This window comes from Rhagoletis pomonella, unplaced genomic scaffold, assembly GCF_013731165.1.
Source record: "Rhagoletis pomonella isolate Grant_MI unplaced genomic scaffold, Rhpom_1.0 Rhpom_scaffold_00013, whole genome shotgun sequence".
NCBI classification, from domain to species: Eukaryota; Metazoa; Arthropoda; class Insecta; order Diptera; family Tephritidae; genus Rhagoletis; species Rhagoletis pomonella.
The window spans coordinates 939,996-965,674 of record NW_023458567.1 but is presented as its reverse complement, the minus strand read 5'-3'; the positions used below and the strand labels follow the sequence as shown (position 1 = coordinate 965,674).

The 25,679-nt window shown below is 38.2% G+C and overlaps 1 protein-coding gene across 6 annotated transcripts in view; it reads right to left on the bottom strand.

The window, feature by feature from the left end:
* The window catches only part of LOC118748446 (inositol-trisphosphate 3-kinase B-like), a 51,996-nt gene that overhangs the window by 5,895 nt on the left and 20,422 nt on the right, over positions 1-25,679 (bottom strand). The window contains exons 1-2 of one of the 6 annotated variants that reach the window (XM_036482866.1): positions 22,336-23,096; positions 8,345-9,477 (exon numbers count right to left, since the gene is read on the bottom strand). The exons of 2 other annotated variants lie outside the window; for them this stretch is intronic. In XM_036482866.1, the coding sequence (XP_036338759.1) occupies positions 8,345-9,232 (888 nt within the window). In that variant the 5' untranslated portion in view covers positions 9,233-9,477; positions 22,336-23,096. Of the gene's footprint in view, positions 1-3,898; positions 4,203-8,344; positions 9,478-22,335; positions 23,097-25,679 lie in introns of those variants that run through there. 3 more of the 6 variants (XM_036482867.1, XM_036482868.1, XM_036482871.1) reach the window with 3 other exon arrangements.

Here is a 25,679-nt window from a genome sequence, read left to right as displayed (position 1 = left end):
CATACAAACAGACGGACAGAAGGACACGGCTAAATCAACTCAGCTCGACTTTCTGATCGTATACGTATACATTTTCACGGGTCTATTTCTTCTTATTCCGGTACTTTCATACTCATGAAAGGTATAAAAATTCAAAAACCGAAGCTGCACTTTGCCTACCGTTAGGCGCTGAGAATGCGCGATACTCGCTGTTGTGGGTCCTCGGTTTTTATTTTTGTATAAATTTCGATGCTGAGTCACCCAACGAGGAACTTTGACTCTCGAAGACCACGCTTATCTCGTGAGAATGCCAAAATCGTATCTGCTAGAGTTGGCGAATGACTTCCTTACGCTTTTCAGTGACTTTTAAGCTGAAACTTGAGTATGTAGAGCACGACTCGACTGCGTGATCAGCGCTAGCGTAAAAATAGAATCACTTAAAAACGTCACCAGACACAAATGAAGTCATTAAAATAAATCTTTTTAAATTGATGCTGCCGTTTTTATCAAGTATTTCGTAAAATTTATTAAATTAGTAAATTCGTTGCTCTCGAGTGAGTTGTGCGAAGGCAGCACTCGCCAGAGGAAGCCAACGAATTCCTTAACAGCCACACACACACACACACCTAACTAATGCGAACTACAGCAAATGGTGCATAAATTGATAACGGTATGGGAAAAAGTTTACCATTCTATGGTAAGCGTTCATACATATATACATAAGTATGTACGTGCATATGTGTGTATGTATGTATGTGCGCTTTTCTGGCGCTAATGAATTGTGCAAATTGGCTACAATTGTGCCGAGAGATTTAAAGAATAAGTGCAAAAACAATTTTTTAAGCGCGACGAGTAGTTAGTTGAAAATAAATGTGAATTAAATTAACGCGCGTTTGTTGTGTGAGTGTGAGTACAGTGTGATCGCAGTCACTCGACCGAGCATTTTACGCTAAGATTACACGGTACTTACGCGCGCCGCGATGAATTTTTCATTATGTTCGTTAGCGTCAATGTACGCAAGGCGACTTCAAGGATTTTCATATTTACCTGCAATGAGAAGAAACAAAATTTCAAATATTAGAACGTCTACTTGATTATGCTAAGCAGTTAAATTTAGAAATTTATTAATGAGGATATGTAAATAAAATGAGTTGGGAGTGGAAGTCATTGTTTTTACGTCATAGACGAATTTCGTAACTCGCTTATCGCTTTATTCGATCTTAATTGCCAACTGCTGCACAAATATCATAGTAAATTAAATAGCAGCCTTTTTTTCAAATTTCTTGTCACTTCAAGAACTTGGGGAATTCCATAGCATTTGCATGTACTTAAGTACGTACAACGTACATACACATGTCATATTTAGACAGTGCTGCTGTTGCCAAGCCCCGCACGAACAAACAGAACCCAGCCGCGTTTCAGAGCCCAACACAAACACAGACAGCGCCGCGGTGGCAAACACATTTTTTCCACTCTTTCCTCTGCGCCTGCGATCGGCGGAATTTTTTTTTTTTAAGTCAAATATGAATAGTGACGCAAATCTATTCGTTTATTTCGTATACACATTCAAATACATAGCTACGGTGTACTGTTGGCGGCAGTGGGTGTAAACAGATTATTTCAAAATATTGTAGACTTTTAATAATTCATTGTATGTTTACTTGAAAACGCTGGAGAAAATTTGCTAGTATATAAAGCGTATATACATATGTATGTATGTACATTAGCATGCGCCTTATTTTTCAACTTTGACGCATAAAGCAAGGCTCTCCTCACTAGGGTTAATGTGGTCATAAAAATGTGCTCGCGGAAAATTGTCTAAATTGGATAACGGAAAGCAAGTTTTTTGAACAAATGAACCTATCGAGGGGAGTTTTGCTTTGTAGCTTACAAAAACATTGTCTCCATACGATAAGGCGCACACTAATGTAAAAAAAAATTCTCCTGCGATTTTTTCGTAAATTCACCTCTCCAAAGTTATTAAATTTTAAAGTCAAACATATAAAAAATTATAATTTTTTTTTCAATTTTCGGTAAACTGCTAAAACTTATCACGTAATATGTCATACAACTTTTCTTGAAATTTTAAGTTTTAATTTTCTTCGAACTCAACTTTAAGTTTGTTTAAAAAGTAGTTTATGGTTGTTTAAAAATTTGTATTTTATCATGTTAAAGAAATGACTGACAACTTCAAACTTCCACTTTGTTATACTAAAATTTAATTGGATACAAAAGTGAATACACGAAATCTCTCCAAACATCTAATTAAAGAGCTCGAAATTTTTAAATATTGCACAAAGTTTGAAATTTGAATCTATAAGGGTTTTGTTCAAGAAAAAATCTATTCTCTTATAAGAAATTAATAGTCAAAACTTGCCAATGTGTGGGCGGCGTTGTGATACACACTTCAAAAAGCTTTGCGATTAAAAAACTTCTAAGTGATCTTTATTTCGAAGAAAATGAAAAATTAAAAAATTTCTAATATAAATTTCATGATATTTAGCGATAAGTTTTGACATTTTGCCGAGAATTAAAAAAAAGGTTTTTTATACGTTTGACTTTGAAATTTAAAACTTTTGTAGAAGCGAATTTATGGAAAAATCTAGAATTTTTTTAGAGCCTACAATTTCCTTCAGTATACATATATCCTTGACCTAGAAATATAATAAAAAAATATCAAAATTAAAAAAACGTCAGCTTTCTTAATCTGCGCCTTTGAGGCGTCTGTTTCACTGTCCCGAAAAAATTTCACAAGGGATTTTGAAGAAAACAATTGTCGATTTCTTTTGAACCAGTCTAATGTTTATATACATACTTACTTACAAGTACTTAGTATGTATATATTTACCTACTCATATAAGCGGTTTAGGAAACATTTCGACAAAGGCAGCGAGCTATTATAAATATTTAGAGCGATTTGTTGCTAAGAAGAGTTTGTTTTCAGAGTAAGAATTTCGCGTACTAAACGGCGGAAAAATCACAAGAATAGCAAAAGTTCATAAATGCAGAGGTTCTCTAAGATACCTACGTACATGAGCCGAGGCCACATAAGTGCCATTCTGTGTTTAATAAGGTAGGCAGCCTCTTAGGCAAAAAAGAGGCATCTTCCCACAAAATATACTTAACCAAAGCTATTAACGGACAAGGATTCGAGCCTGGTGGTCCTACCTCTAACGTATCGCCTGCGGTGGCCACACTTTTTTGCCACTACCTATGTAGGCACTAACCAACTTCTGATGCAATTAAGTCTACGCTCAAACTCACATATTCTCGGCAATGCAGATTAGAAGTGCGCTTTATTAAACGAACGTGGCCTAGGCTCTTTATCTCCGAGTGCAAGCCTGTCAACAAACAGGCTCACATGGAAAAAACACAGACGAGCCCAGCCCTAAAGGGCGTAGTTTTTTTTCTATTTGTAGCTCACTTTGATAAGAATACTACCGTTGTCGCCGCTTATCTGAGTGCAAAAGAAGGTTATTGCTATATAAACAATAACAAAAATATAAACAACTACAAATATTAAACGCGCAGCGAGACAAGTCACGTATGCGAAACGGGCGAAACTAATGCGATTAGCGGCTTTGCAATTTAGTTTTGAGGACTCTTTTCAGCTTCAGGTGAACTCAACTTCTTTTGTGTCGTCGTAGTTACCTACGAATAGCCATGGCTTAATGAATATAGCCCTCCAAAACGAACACATATCAGGGCAGCTCATTCGCTATTCGTTATGGTATATAATTCAAGTACTTTGTATTTCGGCGAGAGAAGGTCAAATAAAGAGCGCTGCGTAGAGAACTCGCCATGTACCTTCTAGTTGGGTCACTTTTACGTTGAACTAATGAATTTCAAACCACCACGTTCAAGCAGTTTATTTCCCTGATATTTATATGGCTTTTTAAGATTTTTGTACAACACCCACCTCAAACTTCTCTGGCGTTTCGTACAATCCACATTCCGCTAAATTCTTGGCTAAGAGCACCGGATTCAATACATATTTGCCACGCCTAAGGCGACCGCGCACGTACGGCAGAAAAAATAACGCACAGCTGAGTTGCTCAGAAGGCATACAGCTAACGGATTAACAAAATACACAACAACAACACAACTACACGGCGTACGCGCTAATGAACATTTTCGCACAAGCAAAACTCATTAACTTTTATTGGCTGCAAATTGACTTGGATTCAAAATTTCCACAAATTCGCTTAATCCGCTAGTATCCGTTGGCCAAGTGTGCCGCTAAACGCTCGAGAAACGTTACTAACCAGCAGACGCGCGCGGATAAAACTTTAAACAAGCAGACCAACCAACAAGCCAACCAAGCGTTCGTCTCGCAGCCAACCGCCTCAGGTACGTACATACATATGCTCCGCGCTGGCTAGCTGTGCTTGTTTCATTTAAAAATATATTAAAAACGGGCAACGAGCAACAACAACAACCAGATAAAACTACAGAAAAAATGAAAATAATTAATTATGATAATTGTTGTGAATATTACGGCATTCATTGCTGCGCGCACCGTCCGCTCGGTATCTCCTTCTGCCTGCCTACCGTCCGCCGATAGCCGCCTGGCGAACTACTCGTTGCTGCTGCAGCCGCCTGGATATTTAACTACAACATTCTTCATTGCCTTATTACGGTTGCATTACACTTGACGAACTGGACTGATTGACTGACGGTTAGACGTTGCGAGCTGTTGCTGTTGTTTCTGTTGCCTCAGGGCGTTGTAGTGACGTCGTTGACGTTTTAGCAGCAAAACAAAAAGTGATTAATAAGCTGTTGACTTTCATTTGGTTTAGAGAGTGTCTGTGCAAGTTAACTGCACGCTCTAATGCGAATAATTCATAATACAGTTGGAAAATCCAGTGCGGCATACTGACAGATATGTACATGCAAACGTATTCACACCCACATGTTAGCCACTAATAACAGTCTGAATTACAAAGCACAGACTGAGACGCTAGAGCTTGAGCTTTTGAAGCAAAGAAACGAGTTGCTGCACGTTTTTTTTTTATATTTAAGCAGATAGTCTGGGCGCTGAACCCCAGAGTAAATAAGGTGAATTTATAGAGAAATATAACAACAATATCGCGCGCAATCTTCTTCAAATTTCATTTACCTCTCTGGTTTTCGAAACGACTGAAGAAACGCGTCAGGTATCTAAGATTTATATTTTAACAAAAGTTCTACACAAGAAATTTTCAGCACTCAGAGTTCTTAATGTTACCTTTCCGCTTTCAATACCACATATGTATGTACATGAGTTACTATGTTCTTCGCGACTTTTACCAAGCTCACTCTGATCTTGGAATATAGGGTGTTAAAATTATACAGCATGTGTCTATACCAACTGGATGGTTTAAAATCGCTTTAGTTCAGTGGAGCCTCGCGGATACCTCGTCCTTTACGAGTGTCCAAGAAAAATCTAGTAGACGCCAAAGACGTCAGCACTGGTAAGAGTACCGCCACTTGACACGGTAAAAGGTTAATTCCGGCCAGCTCGGCAATCGCGCAGTCGATCTTTTGCTTCCATTCGCTTTCCCGTAAATGAAACAAAAATAAAAAGTTGAAACTAGCAGCAGAAATCTAAGAGAGGCTGAAAAGACTAACCAAGTCGGTAGGTCGTCCAACCCGGCAGATAAGATCTGAACTAAATGCTCTAAAGAACCGCCTGCATCACACTCACCTTGTGGAGATAAATTCGAAGAAAAGACTTTCCCAGTAGAAGTCGGAAAGTCTTAGTCCCTTGAGGAAAACTCCAACTTGCAGGTTTAACTGCGGCCAGTCCGTGTCTGCAAGACTGGCTTGATGGCACTCAGTCTACGGGCTCCAAAAGTCAGCTCGAAGCCGTTTAGAGAATTTACTGATCATCAGAGCCAGCGTGAGCGCACGCTTGCCGTGTTGAACTTAAATCTAAAACCTACAATTGACAATTGAAGCACATTCTGATCTTTGAAATTTGTTGTTTAAGTGAAAATTTTTCGTCCAAGTTTCTTAGACGCAGCACCCTGTTTCACAAGCTCACACTTCACACAACGTTTATTGCGCTTCACCTTCAGTCAAATGTGGGCATCTCACATGATGTTGTCTTGTGAAACCTGCATCCGTTCATCATTTGCCCATTTCAGCGCAGCTCCAAAGGTAAACACGAGTGTACGAGTGTACGTCAACTGTCGTGTCCAAACAATGTCTAATGTATCGACGTCACACCGTCATATGAGTACCACGCGATTTACCGTTTTTGGCTTAATCCGCATAATAAATCATTACTCTCCAACAACAAAGTGCATAAATATTTGCCAATGCAAGCGCGTATGTTTGTGTGTTGCAATATTTAATTTCGCACTCATTTCATTGTGTAAAGTAATTGTACACCTACCTACAAGCATTGCAAAAGCAAAAGCAAAAAAATAACTTCGCTTAACTAGTGCGACACGGCCAATGTGAAAGGTGCATTGTGTGTTGGTGCTGTGTTAGTAGTGCAGCGTTGCACGTTTAATTGTTTATTGTGTTCGAATGTAAGTAGTTGTTGCTGTGCGCGTGTGATATTACCTTTGAGTTGAGGCGTCATAACATATTGTTGTCTGCTCATCACACAATTGTCATGTTGAATCAGCAATGAGCCAGCGGGCAACAAACGTCATAATAAGCGAATAATAAAATATGCCATGAAAGTTGATGCAAATATGGTTGGCAAAAAGAGTGATCGCGTTAACGGCAGAGGCGTACGGCGTAGTGGCAGCAGGGGGAGAAACTTCGTTAGACAGCACTATAAACCTGCTAGGCGAGAGCTTTCTCTGAGATGGAAAGGGTACTTTGTGCTTTTCACCAGAAGGCTCTCAACTCTATCTCAGTATACTCGTAAACCATCCCAATTTTTGTTTCTTTCTCTCAAAATTTCTATCCTTGGGCACCTAATCCGGTTTTCTTATTTGCAAAAAGTGTTAATTGTAATGTCAAAAAACATAGGTGGGTACGACAGAAGCATCAGATGCGAGTTTTAAGTCTTTCCATGTGAATTCACGTGGTGTAATTTTTTTTTGTTGTAGCGGCTACTCAGTGCCTAGACCGGTTTGTCCCTGGATTAGTCCATAGAGACAGCGGTAACACCGTGTGGGGCATGCGAAGAGGTGTCGCTAGTCGTGAGGTGACTCTCCACAAGGCGGGCACTCATTGGGCAAAACTGTATTTATCCCCTTCCAATCCACCCTGGACCATATCAAACGTATGTCCTTGTTCCCTTTCAACTCATTTGAGCTGACATGCGGCCCAGCGTTCCAAGAGCTAACCGCAGGTGGTTAGGGCACTCCGATCCGTTCTGTTTCTGGTGAATTGCGGAAATACTTACATACAGCGCCGAATGGAGTTTTCCCTAACCATTCGGAGCCTATTAAGGCGCAGTCTTAAGAACTGCAACCCCGCAACTAAACGCCACGAGTTCTTTGCCTACAGATGACTATAGGGAACATCCCATTCCGCAAAACAAAATACTTTACTTTCCTCTACGCCAGCGGTTTATTAACATTTTTCGCTTGGTGGTAATGACGTCATTAAAATTACTTATTCAGCTGCCTTTCACATTTTACGCCTTTTCCTATGCTAACTAGCTGATCAACGTTAAGCGACGACTCGACGCACCTACATACGTACATACATATATACATACATATGTATATACATATTTATGATACATACAGACAGCTACATATATTTTACATTCCAAACTATACTTCGCTAAAGAATTTCAGATTACACGCCCACTGATCTTTAATTCATATGACGTCCGACACAGCCTATATAAATAAGTGAGTAGTTGACGGACGTGCTGAGAAAACGCCACGCGCACTACCGTAGCGGACATTCGGGCATACATACGTTACTGGAGCAAATTTGGTGAATTTTTGATTAAACAAAGACGCGTGGCGGAATTTCGATAGTAAATGTGATGGAAAGAATTTTAATAAGACATGGGATAATTTGAATGCAGGAGCCATATTTTGGCAATAATTTGCTCAAATTCCTAAAGAAATTAGAAAGTATTAGAAAGAGAGAATTTTTCGCGAACTCCTATTTTATTTCCTTTTTAAAGAATTCTTTCATTTTAATTTATCGGCGGTTGGTAGATATGCAAAGCAAGCCTGTAAACTTGATTAAGCCTTCACCGAATGCCATCAAACATATTCAAGGTGCGTAAAATTGATGCAAGAAAAAATTGGTAAATAGAAAATAACCCAAACGGAATCAATTATGCAACATATTTTACAAATGCACTGAATTCAACAAATGAACGTTTAAGCAAGCGTTATTAGCATCATCCCAATGCAGTCAGCCAAATGACTATTGGCTCCCTCCTCCCCGCACTCACCTTTTTCAATTGCATCTGGCCGCGACCTCCTGACACTGTCGGCACATCGGAGTCCCACTCGGAGCTCAAGTCATCGCTCGACGCGTAGCCGTAGTCACGAGGCAGTGGCACCTCGAGAAATGACTTGGAATATTGCGTATAGCCGGGACATAAGTTTTGCTGTGGTGACGGCGAACGACGCTGTATCTGCCACTGACGACGCTGCGCACAAACGCCGGCCTCATCGGTGACTGGCGAACGCGGAGGTATCATTATAGTCGGCGGCGCGCCGACGGACAGACCATGCGCTTGGGCAAAGGCGAGACTGCATTTGCGCGAGTTCGACTGATTGACGTTGGACTTCTTGCGGAAGATCTTTTTGGAGGGCATGGAGTGCGAGAGCGGCTGCTGATGATGATGGTGATGCTGGTGATGTTGGTGATGATGATGATGATGGCTGCGCGAGGAAATCGGTATTGCCGGTGAATGTGGACGCGACTGCTCATCAGCCTCGCGTTCGACGCTTTCGTCATATGGCGTGGTTAGCCCCTCGTATTCTCTTTCGACATCATCGTCGTCCTCCTCCTCCTCCTCTGCAGCTTCAATGCCGGTTTCTTGAATGATATTTCTGTGTGGCGCCAGACCATTTACCAAAGATAGGTTAGCTTTGTGAACACAGCACTCTTTGCAATTACTATGATCCAGCTCGACTGCCTCTTCGCCGCCCTCGTCTGCTTCGGCGCCGTCGTCTTCGAATTTAATATTGTCCACCTCCTCGGGTGGCACGTCGGGGAAGTGCAGCAACTTGACGGTGACCTTGTTGCCGGCTTCGTTGTAGTAGACTTCTTTGGCGCTCATTTTGTCGAAATCCTCGTAAATGCGTACTTGCGGATAGGCGCACAAAGACATTGTCACACTCACATACACGCACGCGCGTCGAAACTGTTCACTTTCGCTCCACTTTGAGCTTTAGTTCAACGAAATTATTTCCAACTTTTTATGAGGCTAAAAAGTCGTTACTTTGTAGTTTTGAAAAAATTTTTTGCGAATATTTAGTGTTTTAACAGCGCGATATCACTCCATTGTACGTTCCCCATTTAACTACACTTTACTAATGCGTTGCTCTGTTGAAGCGATAATGAATGAAGACTGGACTAATTGGTTGATTTTTGAGTTTTAATCGCTTATATTTATTGGGTGAATAGTACACTGAGGGAAAAAAATATTAAAATCAAATAGAAACGTAATTGATCTTACTATAAACGTCAACGAAAGAACTGTATATTGGTAAATATTCAATTCAATTACGCGCATATTAAAATGACCGCGTTCGTACTGAAAGAGCAGCCGCGAAGTGAATAATCAAGACAAAAACTAAAAAAACAATTAAATTTGCATGTTGCCTGCAGTGGAATTCGAACCCGACCATTTCCGGATATCAACAACTTGTGGCAAGCATCTTTGCGCACTCAGCTACACCCAGGCATATAAATCTGCTATCAAATGTTGAATATCCATCAACACCACCGCACGCGATTTGTACTATGTATGCACGTGTGTGTTACATATACATACTCAGATGTGAACAGTCAAATACGTGCGTAATAAATTTTGTATGAAAATATTATTTTTAAATACGAACATTTTTAAACGATAATCAAATATAAAGTATTCATTTTTACTATGCATTATTTCCCTCAGTGTATATTACATTTTGAAAATTTCCTCTGTAGTTGCAAATAATAGCCACTTATAAATTTTTCCCATTTGATAACTTTTGATTTAAAGCCTTAGATTTTTTCCGGTTTGATTAAATGACCAGAAATTAGAATATTTGTCGATTTCAAAATTATTCAAAAATTAGCCGCTTAAAATAAAGCATCCATCATTTTTATAAAAACTTGTAAATCTCCAATCACTTTCCCCTCACAAGACACGCATAATATCTCTTGCACTTTGTCTGGCAATTCAGCGCCTCAGCCGCCAGCAGCGCCAATTAGCCGCGCACATCCAAGCCATCAAAATTAACAACTTCATAACAGACTATTAGCTATTCGAATGTGCAGCATGCAACAACGTCAAGGCAAAGTGACGGCAACGAATAGCAAATTGCAACATCGCAAAAATATTAAATTAGGAAATTCCAAAGAATGCTAGAAGATTTGACATTTCTCGGCTGCCAGCCAACAGCCGCCAAGCGGCAGCACTTATATTTTATCACCCGAGGTGCGGCGACGACATTTCTAAGACGACAAGCAATGGGGCAAACAGCGTGGCAGCCAGCGACCGCAACTCGTCTTGCCAAAAATCGATGCAAGCAAAGGAGGAGGAAAAAATTGAAAACTCACAAAAATTTCAATACAAACGGTTTGCATTGCATTGAAAATGCGTGGACGCACCAAAAACGGACAGGCATTGCATTGACTGCAAGAATTTGCTGACATTTCGTCAAAAAATCGCCAAAGCAAATGGACGTGAAGGGGCCAACGCAAAGATGAGAAGCAGGCAATTGAATTTATGAAGCCAAGGTTTTTTATGTATTGCAAAAAATTTTGTTTATTATGAGACTGATTTTGAAAAGGGGATATTATTAACAGATGTGAATAACTACCGCCTACAAGCGTCGCGTTATCAAAACTAGTCAGCGCTAGAACGAAAGCTAAACAAAAATGTTTAAAGTTTCTTTTACAGAAGCGACGGGCAGAGAAAGCTTTTAGCCTTGGCACGACCGAATAAAACCAGCGGGAAATTTGAAAAAGCTGGTCTCCTGGTCGTGACTGTTTTAGAACATCTATGCCCAGCCCTTGAGCTCGCGAGCGAAAACAGCTTTTGTGCTTTTACATGTAAACATATGGAGCTTATGTGCTCTTACTCATACACGGCACAATCGCACTATACACAATCTCACAAATAGCATACATTGACATTAGGCATAGCTCTTTAGAAAGAGCTTGGCTTATTTGCCTGACAAGGGTCAAATGTGCTTTAAAGCCAAGCTTAACAGTTTTTTTTCGGGTGATGGCAGCGCGAAAACAGTTCATCGATAAAGCCTTGTTCATTCCAAAGGAACTAAGAAGTGACTTTTTGTCGTACGACAAAAGCTTTTCAACGATTTCAGCATGTTTTATATGGGCGTGCTTAAGTAAAAGCTCTCTCTGGTGCTCGCTGCTCCGGCGCGCGGTTTCTTTCAAAGGCTAACTTAATATGTAGGTACGGAATTCTCAGTATTTTTTGAACATTTCAAAGGCATTACCGGAGCTTTTATAGCTTTTATGCCCAAAAGTGTTAGATTCTAATTACTTTATTGTGATATTAACGAAATTTATAAAGTGCCAATTAAAACAAAAAAAAAAAACAATCAACAGCAATAAAACAATTAAAAAAATATTGTGCGCGCTTTTGCGTCACTCGCATGCCGTGGCGCACACAGTGCGAGTTACTGAAATTGAGCCAATTTAAAAAAGTTGACAAAAAAATTATATAATTATTTAAAATTAAATGGCAAACAAAAAACAAAAAAGGAAAAGAAATTAACCTACAGACACAACAAAAACTAAGACGTGTTGTCATTTAATTTACAATGCAAATGAAATGGTTTTGGATGGCGCAGAAAAACAAATATACATACATACATAAACACATACATATGTATGTTCGTCAACAAGTTTCTGTTTCTGGCGTTTAATGCGTTCCAAGGAAAAAACGGCTGAAAAGGTCGTACGCACCGTACCTAGCGGAAAAGTAGTACAGCAACAAAAGTTTAACTACAACAACTCGCAACAGTTAAATAAGAATAATGATATTTATCATAACAACAATGCTACCGCAGATTGTGTACTTCACAGACTGAGGGTAACTCATACGACAGGGTGTACACATTGGCGTTAGAGTAGGTATTTGGGACCTCAAGGGAAATAAAAAAAATTTAAATATATATCTTTCAGCACAACTAAGCAGCGTTAGTACAAATTTTAGTTTTAATTTTTCATAGTACCTGATCATAACTATAGTGCTGATCATAATTATACGACACCTATGTACATATTTACAAGTTCGGACATTTAATTTTTTTGTTATTTAATTTTTATTCCTTTTTTGAAAAAGTATAGCTTATTGTTTGTGCAATATTAAAAAAAAAATGAACTTTCGAACATATTCCGAACTTTCTAATTCGATTTCTTTCTAAAAAATGGAATTAAAAAACTCGAAATTTTTGCAAAAATTTGTTGATTTTTTTTATGTTGCGCAAAGTTTTAACCTCGGATTTATACGGTATTTGTTAAAGACATACATTCGAATGAAAGAAAAATAAAAATTAAATAATAAAAAAATTTAGCCAAACTTGTCAATTGGGAGTGGCTGATAATCGTGATAAGCGCTATGTAAGCAAACTGTGTATTTACCAATTTATACATTTTTTCATAGCTAAGATGGTAAATATTTTTAGGCATATTTTTCTTGCGTAAGAATCCCAGCACAACTTATAACTTTATTTGTAGCACTAATAATAACAAAAACGAATAACGCTTTGAAATACAAATAAAGAGCGATTTGAGCTAGCCCTGTATATTTACCCTACATATACAGAAGAATAATTGTTTTTTGTTATATTCTATTTTTACAAGTAATTAAAGCTTATACGCATTGCATCGCTCGAATGCCGTTGTTAATTGCAAAATATAAACAAAAGCAAAAATTCAATTCAATTCCAACAGTTGCGGTATCAGTCAAAGTACATAGACACATACACTCACATACCCAGTGGCGGATCGTGAGCTCGATTTTGGGGGCGAAAATAAGAATCAAAAATGTTGCACGCCCAAGTGTGATAGACATTCTATTTTACTATATTATATATTGTTTATTGTTTATAAATGAATTATATTTTTATAAATCATATGTTTTGAGTCATATTGTTTTGAGAAAAATACACCGTAGTAATTTGAAAATTTCAAAAAGGCACACAGTGTGCTTTTTTAATACATTTTTTAACCCTTCGATTTGTGAGAAGGTCCCTAGGGACCTTTTCGTATTTCATGTGCCTATATCTTTTTGTTCAATGCATTTTTGAAAAGAATTTATACATGTATTCCAAGAATAAATTAAGCTGAATCGTTTAAAATAAGTTTCGAAGGGATACGGGATCACGTTCGAGTGTTATTGAGATTTCAACATATATAGTACGGGGATTAGTGACAAGGTCCCTAGGGACCTTGTACAATTTTAGAAGAAATAACAAGTTACTTGTCTTCATGTTTTGATTTTTTTTTCACTTGTTCTTCAAATTATTTCATTCCTAATATATATGCAGGACGTTAATTTAATCAAAAGACAACATAAATACCAAAGAAGTTGCACATGTACAGTCGAAACATCGAGCAACTCTTTGTAGGTCCCTAAGGACCTTCTCACGAATCTAACGTCATCGGCACTGTCACTCATCGGAGGGTTAAATAAAACAAAATGTGGTTGAAAGCTAATCTAATTGCCTTTAACGGAAAAATATTGCCATTGAGCCACATTTACTCCTTAACTTTAAAAAAATTGGTTAAAAATATTTTTTTCTTCGAAAAAAAAACATGCAAAATCCAACCTATTCCCCCCCGTAGATCCGTCCCTGCACATACACCAGGTAATCACCAAAGGCAAGCGGCTAAAGCGGCACATGTTGCCACCAATGGTCGCTGTATTTTTGTAGTTGTCACGCCCATTGCTCTCACTATTAAAGTGTGACAATTTAACAATTTAGAAGAAATTTACACAGTATCTCCATGTAGATATGTATGTTTGCGTTTAATTGCTGTCGATTTTTTTTTTTTTAATTTTCGCCATCCAACTGACGTAAATCAACGCTTCAACAGCGAAAAAAATAAACATATGCGCGACAACAACAACAGCAGCAAAAGTGAGCAACGAGCAAAAATGTTAATGTGTAAAATTGTAATTGTTGTAGCTACATACATATGCATATACATACATACATAGATAGCGTTAAGATTAACAAGCGATCGGATCATTTTAATTGAACTCATCCGGAGAGGTCGGTTTTCTGAGTATTTAATTTGCATTTGCGGTTGAATATGCATGCGAGCATACTTATACATATATACATGCATATATATGTATATGTATATGTATATGTATGTAAATACATCCATGCAAATGTGAATGAGCCAGTATTCCATTTATCAGCAAATTTCGAAAATCAGTATGCATCAGAAGTAGGTCTACACACCTAAAGCCACTACGTCAATTCACACTCGAGTGAATTTACTCTGAAGAGTAAAGCAAAAACGAAGGCAGAGTGCAATGAGGTTGGAATTTATTTTCCTATTGCACAAGAATGTGAATTTTTTTAACGATAATGGGAGCAGCGACCCAGAAAAAACGCTAAAATACCTGAGGGTAGCTCACAATGGGGAGGGTTCTGGCCGCAGCCGAGTACTTAAAGTTGCGTAGTGAATTAACTGTAGCATCCCCCAGGTTTGAACCCCAGCGAAGATCTATTGAAAAAAAAAAATTATAATAATAATAAAACACATTTGGGTTATTCGCACCTACCTGGTTATCAGGATATCTGGTTACGTGGTTATATTTTTAACTCAGTCTACAAAAACAGAATGCACTAGAGATTAATAACTTTTAACCAGATAACCTAATAACCAGGCAGATGTGAATACCAAAATTTTTTCTAAAGGCGGTCAATTCTCTACGGGCAGAGGCGAACGTCCGAATGTATTGCTGTCATGAGAAATTTTTTCTATAGAAATCGATCAAACTAAACAAATGTGGGCAGCAGACACTGTACATATCTTTGAAAAAACTCCGCAGAACTTGAAGAAATAACAAAAAGAAATTTCTACAAATCGACAAGAATGTACAAAGCCTAGTGTTTTTCCGATACTGCCTTGGACTCGATGCCTGTACTGTTTAAAAAATATCGAAGAAAAGTATCGATGCTACAAATCTATCGGAGAGAAATACTCTATACTTACTGATATCTAATTCAATGTAACATTGAAAGTTTGTTCCAGTACTTTCCGCCCGAAACTTATCAAAAGAGTAGCCGCAAGCTTGTTCGAGTACTGTCGGCCAAAACCTGCCGGAAGAGAAGCCGTAAATTTGGCCAAATTTGAAAGTTTGACTAGTACGGGAAAGCAGCATTTGACAGTTTATTTATTATCCAACTTTCCCCTTTAACGCGCTGTCTGTCGAAATCCGATTCCCGCCATGTCACTTTGTTTGCTTCATACAAGTTAAGGGTTGGCTGATAAGAAAGTCGTGCCATACGTATGCATGTATACCTATTGTCAGAACCAAAACCGCGTACTCGATACCCACCTAAGTAGCTGCGGGAAGGATTCAAGTATAAAAAGTACTCAGTACTTGAAGAAAGTATCGAGTATTTACTCACTAACAAATCCAACTAAGAATTCTATATAGCAATTAAAAATACTAAGAGCGGAAAAAAATCTATGTATATTTTCCTGCTTATCACCGGTACAAGGGGTGCGCCGGCATACAAAAAATTTCCATTACCTAATTCGCGGTAATAATCAAAAATAGCTACACATATTTACACTTTATTGCCCTCTACAAGCCTTAAAAAAAAAGAACAATACTTTTTATCGAAATAAATCATTTTAGCAGAACAAAGTGTATTTTCATGTTGCGAATAGCAGTAAAAACGATGGGCATACTCAGATAAATGCGCAGCGCGTAGAAAGAACGAACAACAATAACACAATCAAGAACGAAAATATAAACATTGAAGCAATAATAATAACAATAACTAATGCCACAATCGGAAATGTAAATATGTGCTTACATATCTTATGCATATACAATGTATATGTGTGTGTGTTTGTGCGCGAGCATTCCAGTATTGGCACAACATTGTGAGTCAATTTAGGTAATTAATTTCATGAAATCATTTGAGAGCCTCATTGAAGAGGAAACATCAAAGAGATAAGTTAAAACAAACAGATGGGTGCATTTTGTGTAGCAAGTGTGGAATTTTATCGAAATGTTTATAAAAAGAAGCGATCGTAAAATGTGTAAAAAAAAGAAATAATACGTAAAAAGGTAAAGTGCTAAAGGTTGTAATTAGACCATACCACCCTACAAACAAACAAAAACAATTTTTTTTTCTGTGGAACCCAGGGGTACTTTTCTCGGTGAAAAAATTTGTTTAAAATAGTTCTACTGGATGGAGAAGGTTTTTTTTTCTGGTACGGTCTGACTTTCGTAGATACATAGCTAAATAGATAAGTCTAATAATTAAGGTCTTCAGCTACCTAACAACCATATTTTTGGCTTGCCTTCTCTTCATTGAAGGATATCGCAAATGGGAAGGTAAGTATTCTACTAAATCTGACGAAGCAACGCATTACGAGTAGAATCTAATTCCAACACCTCCAAGCACGCTCTCGGAAAAACTAGGTACCAGTTCTGGTCTATCTAGCTTCATTGCTTATTAACCAAGTTTAGCTCGCTTAACCAAAGACCTTCAACAGCAGCATTGGGACAGGCTCAGATTCTGGAAACTGACTACTGCGACGCTGGAAGACGCTTTGCAATGATAACTATTCTTCTGATCGAAACTGTTTTCAATATAAGTGGACCAACAAAAAATATTGATATTCGCAGGCGGTGTTTGCTTTGACGTTGTCTCAAAAATGGAGGGACCTACCGTTTTACGCCGCCTCCGCACGACAGATGGGTTCTTATAAGACACTTTTTCATGGCGAGAGGCGACCGCTATTTGTACTAAACATTTTTTAATTGTCGTCGGGCCAGGAATCGAGCCTCTTGGTCCTGTCGGGCGGTAGTACGTATCTCTAGCTACTCGGTCATTTGAGAGAACCCTTCACTTGGCTTAACACGCTCTAAAATATATCTCTACCACATTTTTAAAATAAAATTTCTACGATCAAAAATAAATCAGCTCTTTTACCCCTCTATTGATTGATTGCTCATAGTTTGGAAAAGCTAACCGCCCACACACGAAAGTGAAGGCCAGTGAGCTGCCAGCAGACTTCCGAAAAAAGTGTTAAAAGTTTATTTGTTGTATTTTCTAAAATATATTTTGCTATACTAAACTACTCGGTGTGTAAGCGTTTTTGTAACGTAGCGCTGAAGCAACAGCGAACACCCACCATGCGGCTGGCTAGCAAACGAAGCCACGCCAAGTGAACGCAGTAGACGCAACGCAGCGAAGACACAGCAGTGAAGTGATGCAAACCAGATGCGTGCGTCATTGCCACGCGTAGCCAAGAGGGCAAACCAAGCGCACGCACAAACAGCATATATATGCAAACATATGTATAAATGTATGTATGCGGACATAGTCGTGGATCCGTATGCGCACTATCCACGCTAGATCTATGGCCCTGTTCGTGTTGGCGACGGGTACCGAAGAAGATAGAATGACGAACTGTACGAGCTTTTTCACGACACAAGACACAGCTGGGCATATTGTAAGCATGGATGATGACGCTACGGTAAAAAAAAAATCCTCCCAGTTTGCTCTAATTGGTGGAGAAGAAAAGAAAGGGCGACCATGAACACAATTGAATCCGATCAGAAGGAACTGCCGCACTCGGCATATACAACTGGCAAACCTTGCACAGGAAAGAGGCGCTTGGCGAGGTTTTTTGGTCTCAGCCCAAACTGATGAGCCGAGCCGTAGAGCTAAATAAGAAGACGAAGAATTCAATACGGAAACTTATTTCTATATTTCCCTTTTTTTATTCTAACGATTGCTCTTTTAATTGACACTTATTAAGGCCAGTCAGCCATTGTTGTTGTATGTAAATTAATTGATTAGCACACACATTTTCTTCTTTTTTTTGCAGTTGCCATTTGCCGCTTTGCTCAACCGAAGTGAGATGAAAATTAAATTTTTATTTCAATCGAAAACAAAAAAAAAATTTGACTTGCTAGTGGCGGCATGAAGCAATTAGGCACACAAATACATAAAAAGTGCACACTCTCCAAAAAAAAAAAAAGTATTATTTTGAATGCCTCGCTTGCCGTGTGGGCATTTAATTACATTTAAGCCTGCATTTGTGTAGGTAGAGTAATCAATTTTGAACAAAAGTCGTGTAAAGCAACATTTGAAAGTTGTCGCTTTTCACATTCACTGGAAGCGCTGATGGCTGTTGTCCAATGGCGGTCCGTGCCGCTGCTGGCCAATGCTTCTGTCGCTGGAGAGAGCAAACGCAGTCACAAAAGCAATAAATAGTAGCAAAAAGCGCAAAGCAAAAAAACAAAAGGTAAAATGGCAAAAATTTCGACTTTTGCTGCCTCAGGCGACAATTGCAATAAACATTTCCCAAAATTGATATTTTAATAAATACTTAAGAATTTACATATATGCATCTACATACATACATATTTTTTTAATTGACAAAAGCTACGTTAATCGTTTGACAGCCAGTTGGAATGCTGAAGTGGAAAGCCTTTAAAATACCGCAAAAATTACTCACTGAAGTTGAAAAGGCACACATATGTAAGTGCATTAGGGTAAGCCAAAAAAAAACGAAGCTAGCGAATTTATGACCTTAATAGGACCTATCTACAGAGAAGAAAATTCTACCATTTGGAAAAAATTGTATTCCAATTTTAAAAAGTAATTTCTGGAGAATTTAATGACCTACAGGAATATGCCTGGAAAACAATTTTTAGTTCGAACGGTTCAATAGTTATAACATTGTTAATTAAACAAAAAATCACGGAAAATTTCAAATGGCCACCGACACATTTTAAAATTGGAATACGTATTTTTCCAAATGGTGGAATTTTCTTCTCAGTAAATAGGTCGTTTTAAGGTCATAAGTTCTTTAGGCTACTTTATTTGGCTCACCCTTATGTACATAATATAATAAGCAATTATTATTAGAGGAATTAATATTTCGATTTAAAAATAACCTTTATCAGCAAAATTGGTTTATGCGAACCAAACCAAAATAACAAAATTATACGATTTAGAAATCACGACTTAATTGTAGGGGGTATTCCATGAGTAAGTGAACCTTATGAATGATTATGAAGTTACTTATAAAGCATATACGGCTGGATAAGTTAGCACTAAATTGTGGTAACTGAGAAGAAAAAATCTTGCTATATTAATTTAATGTATCAAGATTGCATTAAACAGTAAAAAAGCGAATTAAATACGATCACAATATACTATATTTTAATATAGAAGGCACCGCAAAATCAAGTTTTCTTCAAGCATTGATTATATGTCCCCATCATCTTTCGTTCCAAGGTATTACTATTACATAACAAAAAATTAATCATTTAAATTATACTTCACGGTGAACTAACAATGAATTACCATCTCTAACCCGTGGCAAAAAAATTGAAACTACTGCTTTGGAATTTTTTCTAAAACTTCATAGCTAGTTTATATTTTCACGACTTCAGAAAAAGAGGAGCTTATCAATTCGTCTTATAATATTTTATGTATGTTACCGGTTAGCTTTGGACCACGTGAACCGTTCTCATAATTCTTTTGTTTGTCGGAAAGGTTGTACCCGAAGGGTGGTCCCATAATTATTTGGTTCACTTCCGATCATTGGATTATGCAGAACTGTTCGTATTTCTAAATTTATCCATTTATTTTATATCCAACATTACTAATACTTTTTTGCGACTCCACATGGCAACATGGCAAAGTGGCTGCTGTTGGGCTATGAGATGTAACAAAAGATTTTAGTTAGACTTCAAATCTGCCTCCCCCTCCCGCCCCTACAGCTTCAAAACGTAGGATAAATTTTCAGAAATCAATAAATAAATAATATGAACTGTATACGTAATCGAGTTCGAATTACAGAAATATTAAATACTATTTCAACCCTAAAAGATGTGATAAACTCTTTTCGCGACACGCAAGAATTATGCTCCTGATATATCACGTTTGTGTGACGAAAGATGGTGGGAAAATATATGGCTATCAGGAAATTTTTACAAAATTTTCCTGAAGTTGTAGAAGCTTTAGAAAAATTGTCAATTCAGGGAAACTTTACGACAAGAAAGCCTGCGTATCAATTTCCTCACCAAACTTTTTGACGTAGGGAAAAATATTTTGAATTTTAGTTAAAATACTCTTACAAGTTTTAAGGTATTTTTATGATTCAACATCAAATGAATATACTACATATATTTCTAATAATTATTCCTTTTTACCCACTGCTATTGAATAGCCCGTAGTCCCAAATTAGGAAAATAAAGGTTAGTATCCATATGGCTACCATGGGCAGGAAAGGGTTAATGACAATTGCTAAATATTCAATGAAGCTGGAACCTACAGCAAACATTTTGCAAATGAAGACATTAGACCTCATCGCCGTTGGTCAGCATATTGAAAATATTTTGGAGGTGGTTAAGAATGATCGCAAGAATGCAGAAGCAGACACTTAGCAGTTAATTAAAAAAAAAAATGATTAGAACCGATCTAGGAGTAGAAATTTCTCTACCATATTTGCCAACAAAACAAAAAAAAAATGAAGTAACCCCCATCGGTAACTGAAAATGAGTACTGGCAACGGTCTATATTATTTAATACCAAATCTAGATTCACTAACGGCTTCTTTATAACTACGCTTTTCCAATGAAAATAGTCCAGTTTTTCGCTGTCTAGAATCTAGATTGCACTCATTGTATTCGATTAGATGTTCCAGTGAAAAGGTAGAAAAGAACGCGCAGCAAATTTAACAGATCTATGATCTAGGTATGGGCAGTGAACTCATTCTTTGGTACATTTTGGGGAATAAAAAAAAACTTGTCTGAAGAAGATTTGAAGGATGTTGAAGTTTTAGATCTATTTAAAGAATAAAACGGCTTTCTACCAGCGATAGATAGGTGTGTTTCCATTGTGAGTGCTTTTCCATGCACAACAGCTATTGTGGAGCGATCGTTTAGTACATTGCGAAGAGTAAAAACATGGCTCAGAAGCACAACAGGAGACGAAAAACTGTCTGGACTATGCCTCATGAGCGTCTATAGAAAACTGCGAGATGATTCAGCAGGAAATAATCCAAAAGTTTGCTGAAAATCGGTATTAGCGTAGAAATGATTAAATAAAAAATATATCAAAAAAAATAACAAGTATATTTCGTTTTTAGTCGATGAAAGAGATATAGCGAACAGGAAATTTTAATGAATTTAAGATTTTCAGAAATACAATTTGGACTGAAATTGAATTATTGGAATAGCTAAAGAATTATCGTGAATATTGAAGCTGCGTCGGAGAGATAGGTCATAAAATAAATTTTTTATAGATTTTTATTTAGTTGGTAGCCGCTGTGGCTGAGTGGTTAGAGGTGCGTACAACCAATACGTAGAACTTGGGTTCAATTGGCGCAACAACTAAATTAGACAAGGCCTTTTTTTAATATCGGACGCCGCTGACAGTCAATGGCAAACCTCGGAGGGTATTTCTGGTGTGAAAAAGCTGCTCATAGAAACCATTTGTCATTTGGAAGCGGCGCAAAATTGTGGATGCCTCCATTTTCGTTATAGCATCAGAACGCACACCCCAAATTGGAGGAGATGCTCGGAAAAACGCTTAGGGGTATTCTCGCAGTGTCGCACCGCCCTTGCACGGTGCAAGGATTGCACGGTTTGCAAAGCTTTCCCATAGGAAAACCGGTTTTTACCGTGCAATCCATGCAATCCGCGCACCGTGCAAGGGCTCCTCAAAACTCCAAGAATACCCCTATTATTTTTCTATTTTGCTTTGTGCAAAACTTTTTTGTTTCAAACAGTGGAACGCTAGAGTGGCCCATCCATCAATTTTGGCAACGCGTTTAATCAATTGGGTTAGCGAAACTGGAAGACCGTTGGCACAGAAATTAGTACCAGCAGAAGTTATAAATCTCAACCAGCCAATGCGGATTTAAGAAGTCTACCTTAAAGCTAATGGCCTTATCTGATAGCGCATTGCAACTACATATTTTGAAAAAGTAATTGGTTTTGAAAACCGCTTCAATGAACTCATTTACCCAATAAATTAAATGCAACCAGACAAGTTTTAAAATCATAACACAACCACATCAGCAGAGCGCAACGCAAAATTTCACCTTTATAAATATTTTTTTCAAGTCTAGTTAAGCTCGAACTCTTTTTTTTCGCTCGTTTGTCTTTAAATGTATTTCTCCGGAGATGTTTTCACTTTTTCACATTTTTGTCACTTTATCGCTATACATCGCGTTTTCGCTTGAAAAATTACGTATGCTACTCCTCTTCTGCTTGCCGCGATCACTTTTATGTAAACATTTTTCGAAATCTTTGCGAGTTCCACTGTCACAAATGCAATAATGCCACAACAGGTTCACTTTAGGCTTTCGAAATGAAAACCGCAGCAAAAACAGTAAAGCCATAAAACAGAAACGGCATCAGAATATAGCGAAGGCGAAAACGAATACTAAATTCGGTCAACTCTTCTGCGCCCGCCTTGGCATTGACGGACAGACAATTGCCGAAATGTCAAAAAGTATGCGTTCGATTTCGTATTTGCAAATGCTTGCACGATCCGCGGCACAGCAAACTAGCCAGACGAAACTAAGGAAAGTGTGAAGACTAAAAACACGGTTGAGCCGCCGTCGAATGGGCGTCGTCATGCGCCGATTTTAGCCACACGAATGCCTTGCTGGTAGAAATACAACTGACGACAACGCGAGCGTTCCACTACGACAAAACTGAATTAATTGAAGCTGAGTGGAGCGTCGAGTGATTGTGGAAGCGCATGACTTCAGCGCGGATCGATGCGACGCTGAGCGAACCAAAGTGGAGCTGCGTTGTCGGCGTTGCGCGGCCGATTGGTATAAAGGTGCGGGCGCGCAGCGTCAAAAATAGCAGAGCAAACCAACGGCGGTGATAATAGCGTTAAAATAATACATTTTCAGCGGCGAACCTTATCAGCGCGCGGCCGGTGAGACGGCAGCAGCCACAACAGATCACTTATCGAACAAATTGCTCAGCGAAAAAACTATATACTTGAAACGCGCGAGCACTTTTAACACTCTTACAGCATTGAGAGATGTGCGCTTGGGGAGCTTTTAAGCGCGCACGTACTCCGACAGTTGACGAAGCGATAACAATCTGCGGCGCGCTAATAATTTGTTGCTAAAATGATGGCGCGCAAGGTGGTGCGCTGCGGGTCGGTGCATTACTGCCGCAGCAAGCGTACAGGAAACTTGTGCTATTGTGAGCGAAATGAGGGCGCGCAGCACTGGCTGGGGTAAGGGGCGCCGAAGCGCCAATAATGCGGGCAACGAGCCGGCCCTTTGCAGTGCGGTTTAACTGCCGCCGCGCTATTGTTTGCATTTGATTTTACTTTATTGCTTTTTTTAGTTATATCAGCAATATTGAATTAATTAAATGCCTAAAGCCAAGGTGGCGCGCCGATTTCATGTGCAGCGCAGTCGAGCGCGCTCAATTGTGTTACACTTTGCTTGTAGTGAAAATGGCATTTTCACGTAACAGTTTATGTTTTTTATTTTGGTTTACGGCTGATTTTGGGTTGTTTTTTTTAATAAATTCGAATCATTTAGCTTTTAACACGCTTTGTTTGCGGGCTACGCGCGTTTACCTGTTTTTGCTCAACTGTTTGTTTATTTCTTTGGCATTGTAGTGCGATTTGTTATTTAAAATTGAATTTAACATTTGATTGAAAACTGCTCAAAAAATTTATTTTTAGCCATTAGTTAGAAAAATAAATGCACGCGTATTCGAGGACGTTAATTAACAACGCAATTAATGCTTTCAAAAATAAACTTTAGGGAGACAGCAAATGTGATTTTAGCACTTTTTATATGACGCGAAAGCGTAAATATGTACTTGAATTTAGAAAACAGCCAGATTAAAAAAAGAATAAAAATAAGTAACAAAAAATATTAATTTCTACCTTTTTCAAATTTTTATTTTTTGTTTTTTTTTTTTTCAGTGTACGCGACATCTTACCGCGGAAAATTAAAACCTTCTGCGTTTTTTTACACGCTCACAATGTTTTTTTACGCTTCATTGCCGCAATTGTTAGGCTTAAATATGCGCTGCCATAAAATATCAAATTAATTTGCTGAGTTACACAAATAGAACTGCGGAAAAAGTGTACTTGGTTATGTATTATTGTTATTACATATCTAAATTGTACAACAACAGTGCGAAATACAAGCTCACTACAAATAGCAAACAACAACGAAAGGAAGCAAGCCAAGAAGGCACAGAGCACAGAGAACAATAGTTAATGATTTTTATGAATGCATACAATTATCGCAGCTCAGTGTTGAGAAAGTTATAGAATCGGCTATAAAGCCAATGTTGGGCGAAGGCAAGTCACCGTCAAAAATTTAATGCAGTAAATCATATGAAAATATTTATCAGTTCGAAAGCCATGGCGTGATGTGGAATATTGTTTCTTTTATTTGGGTTTTGTTGTTGTTGTTGTTGCTTTAAGCATTGCCGAACTTCAAAGTCATAATCTCCACAAAACAGCTGTTTTTGTTTAAAATTGGTTACCTTGAGTGGCGTTTTGTTTTCCCAAGTCGTTGATAAATAATTAAGAAATGAATGTCAGCTAAAAATATTTCAAGAATTCCAAATAAAGCGTCTAAAAAGTAAGGCAGCAGCAGCTATTAAGACAGCAATGGCGTTGATATGTATTTGTTTGAATGAAAGCTTGTTTACATAAGGGAGAGATAGAAATCAATCAGTCAAGAAAGTGAAGAACGAGTTAAGGTTCGAACTGCGTCATAAGCTTTAAGTACAAAGTACAACAAATATTTTGAAAGCCTGAGCAAATCAAAACCAGAAATGGCGAATAAAATAACAATAGTCATCGAGGCCCGACTTGAAAACGAATTCTGCAGTAAAACTGCCAAAGAGAAGTGCTTTCCTAAACTTTTCCAACGGAGGGTAGAACCAAGCATATGAGAATTTCAACGTAACAATTTGGACAGAGAGAATGATTAAAGTTCGAGAGAACGGCTAAGTCCCACGACTACCGAAGACCCCTCGATGCTACCTTCGGCTCAAGCTCAGAAAATACAAATGAAAACGGGCAACGCTTAAGACGTCGGACTGTGGGGAGACGTCCGGAGACGGAAACTTAAACCCGTTCTGGAAGAACCGCGTTTGCAATAGAAGCAAGTCATATGCATAACCACGATCCAAGCTGGGAACATTGCGTTTACAATTGCAGTATGGCTTTATGCCCCGGGTCAGTTTGTATTCAGGACGTATGGCCACAGTAATTTAGCGTCTAGAAAGAATTTCGAAAGGTTTATTGGTGCTAGAATAAAGGTTAATTGATCACTGTGGAGGTGATGAGGCGTAGCACGTAAACATT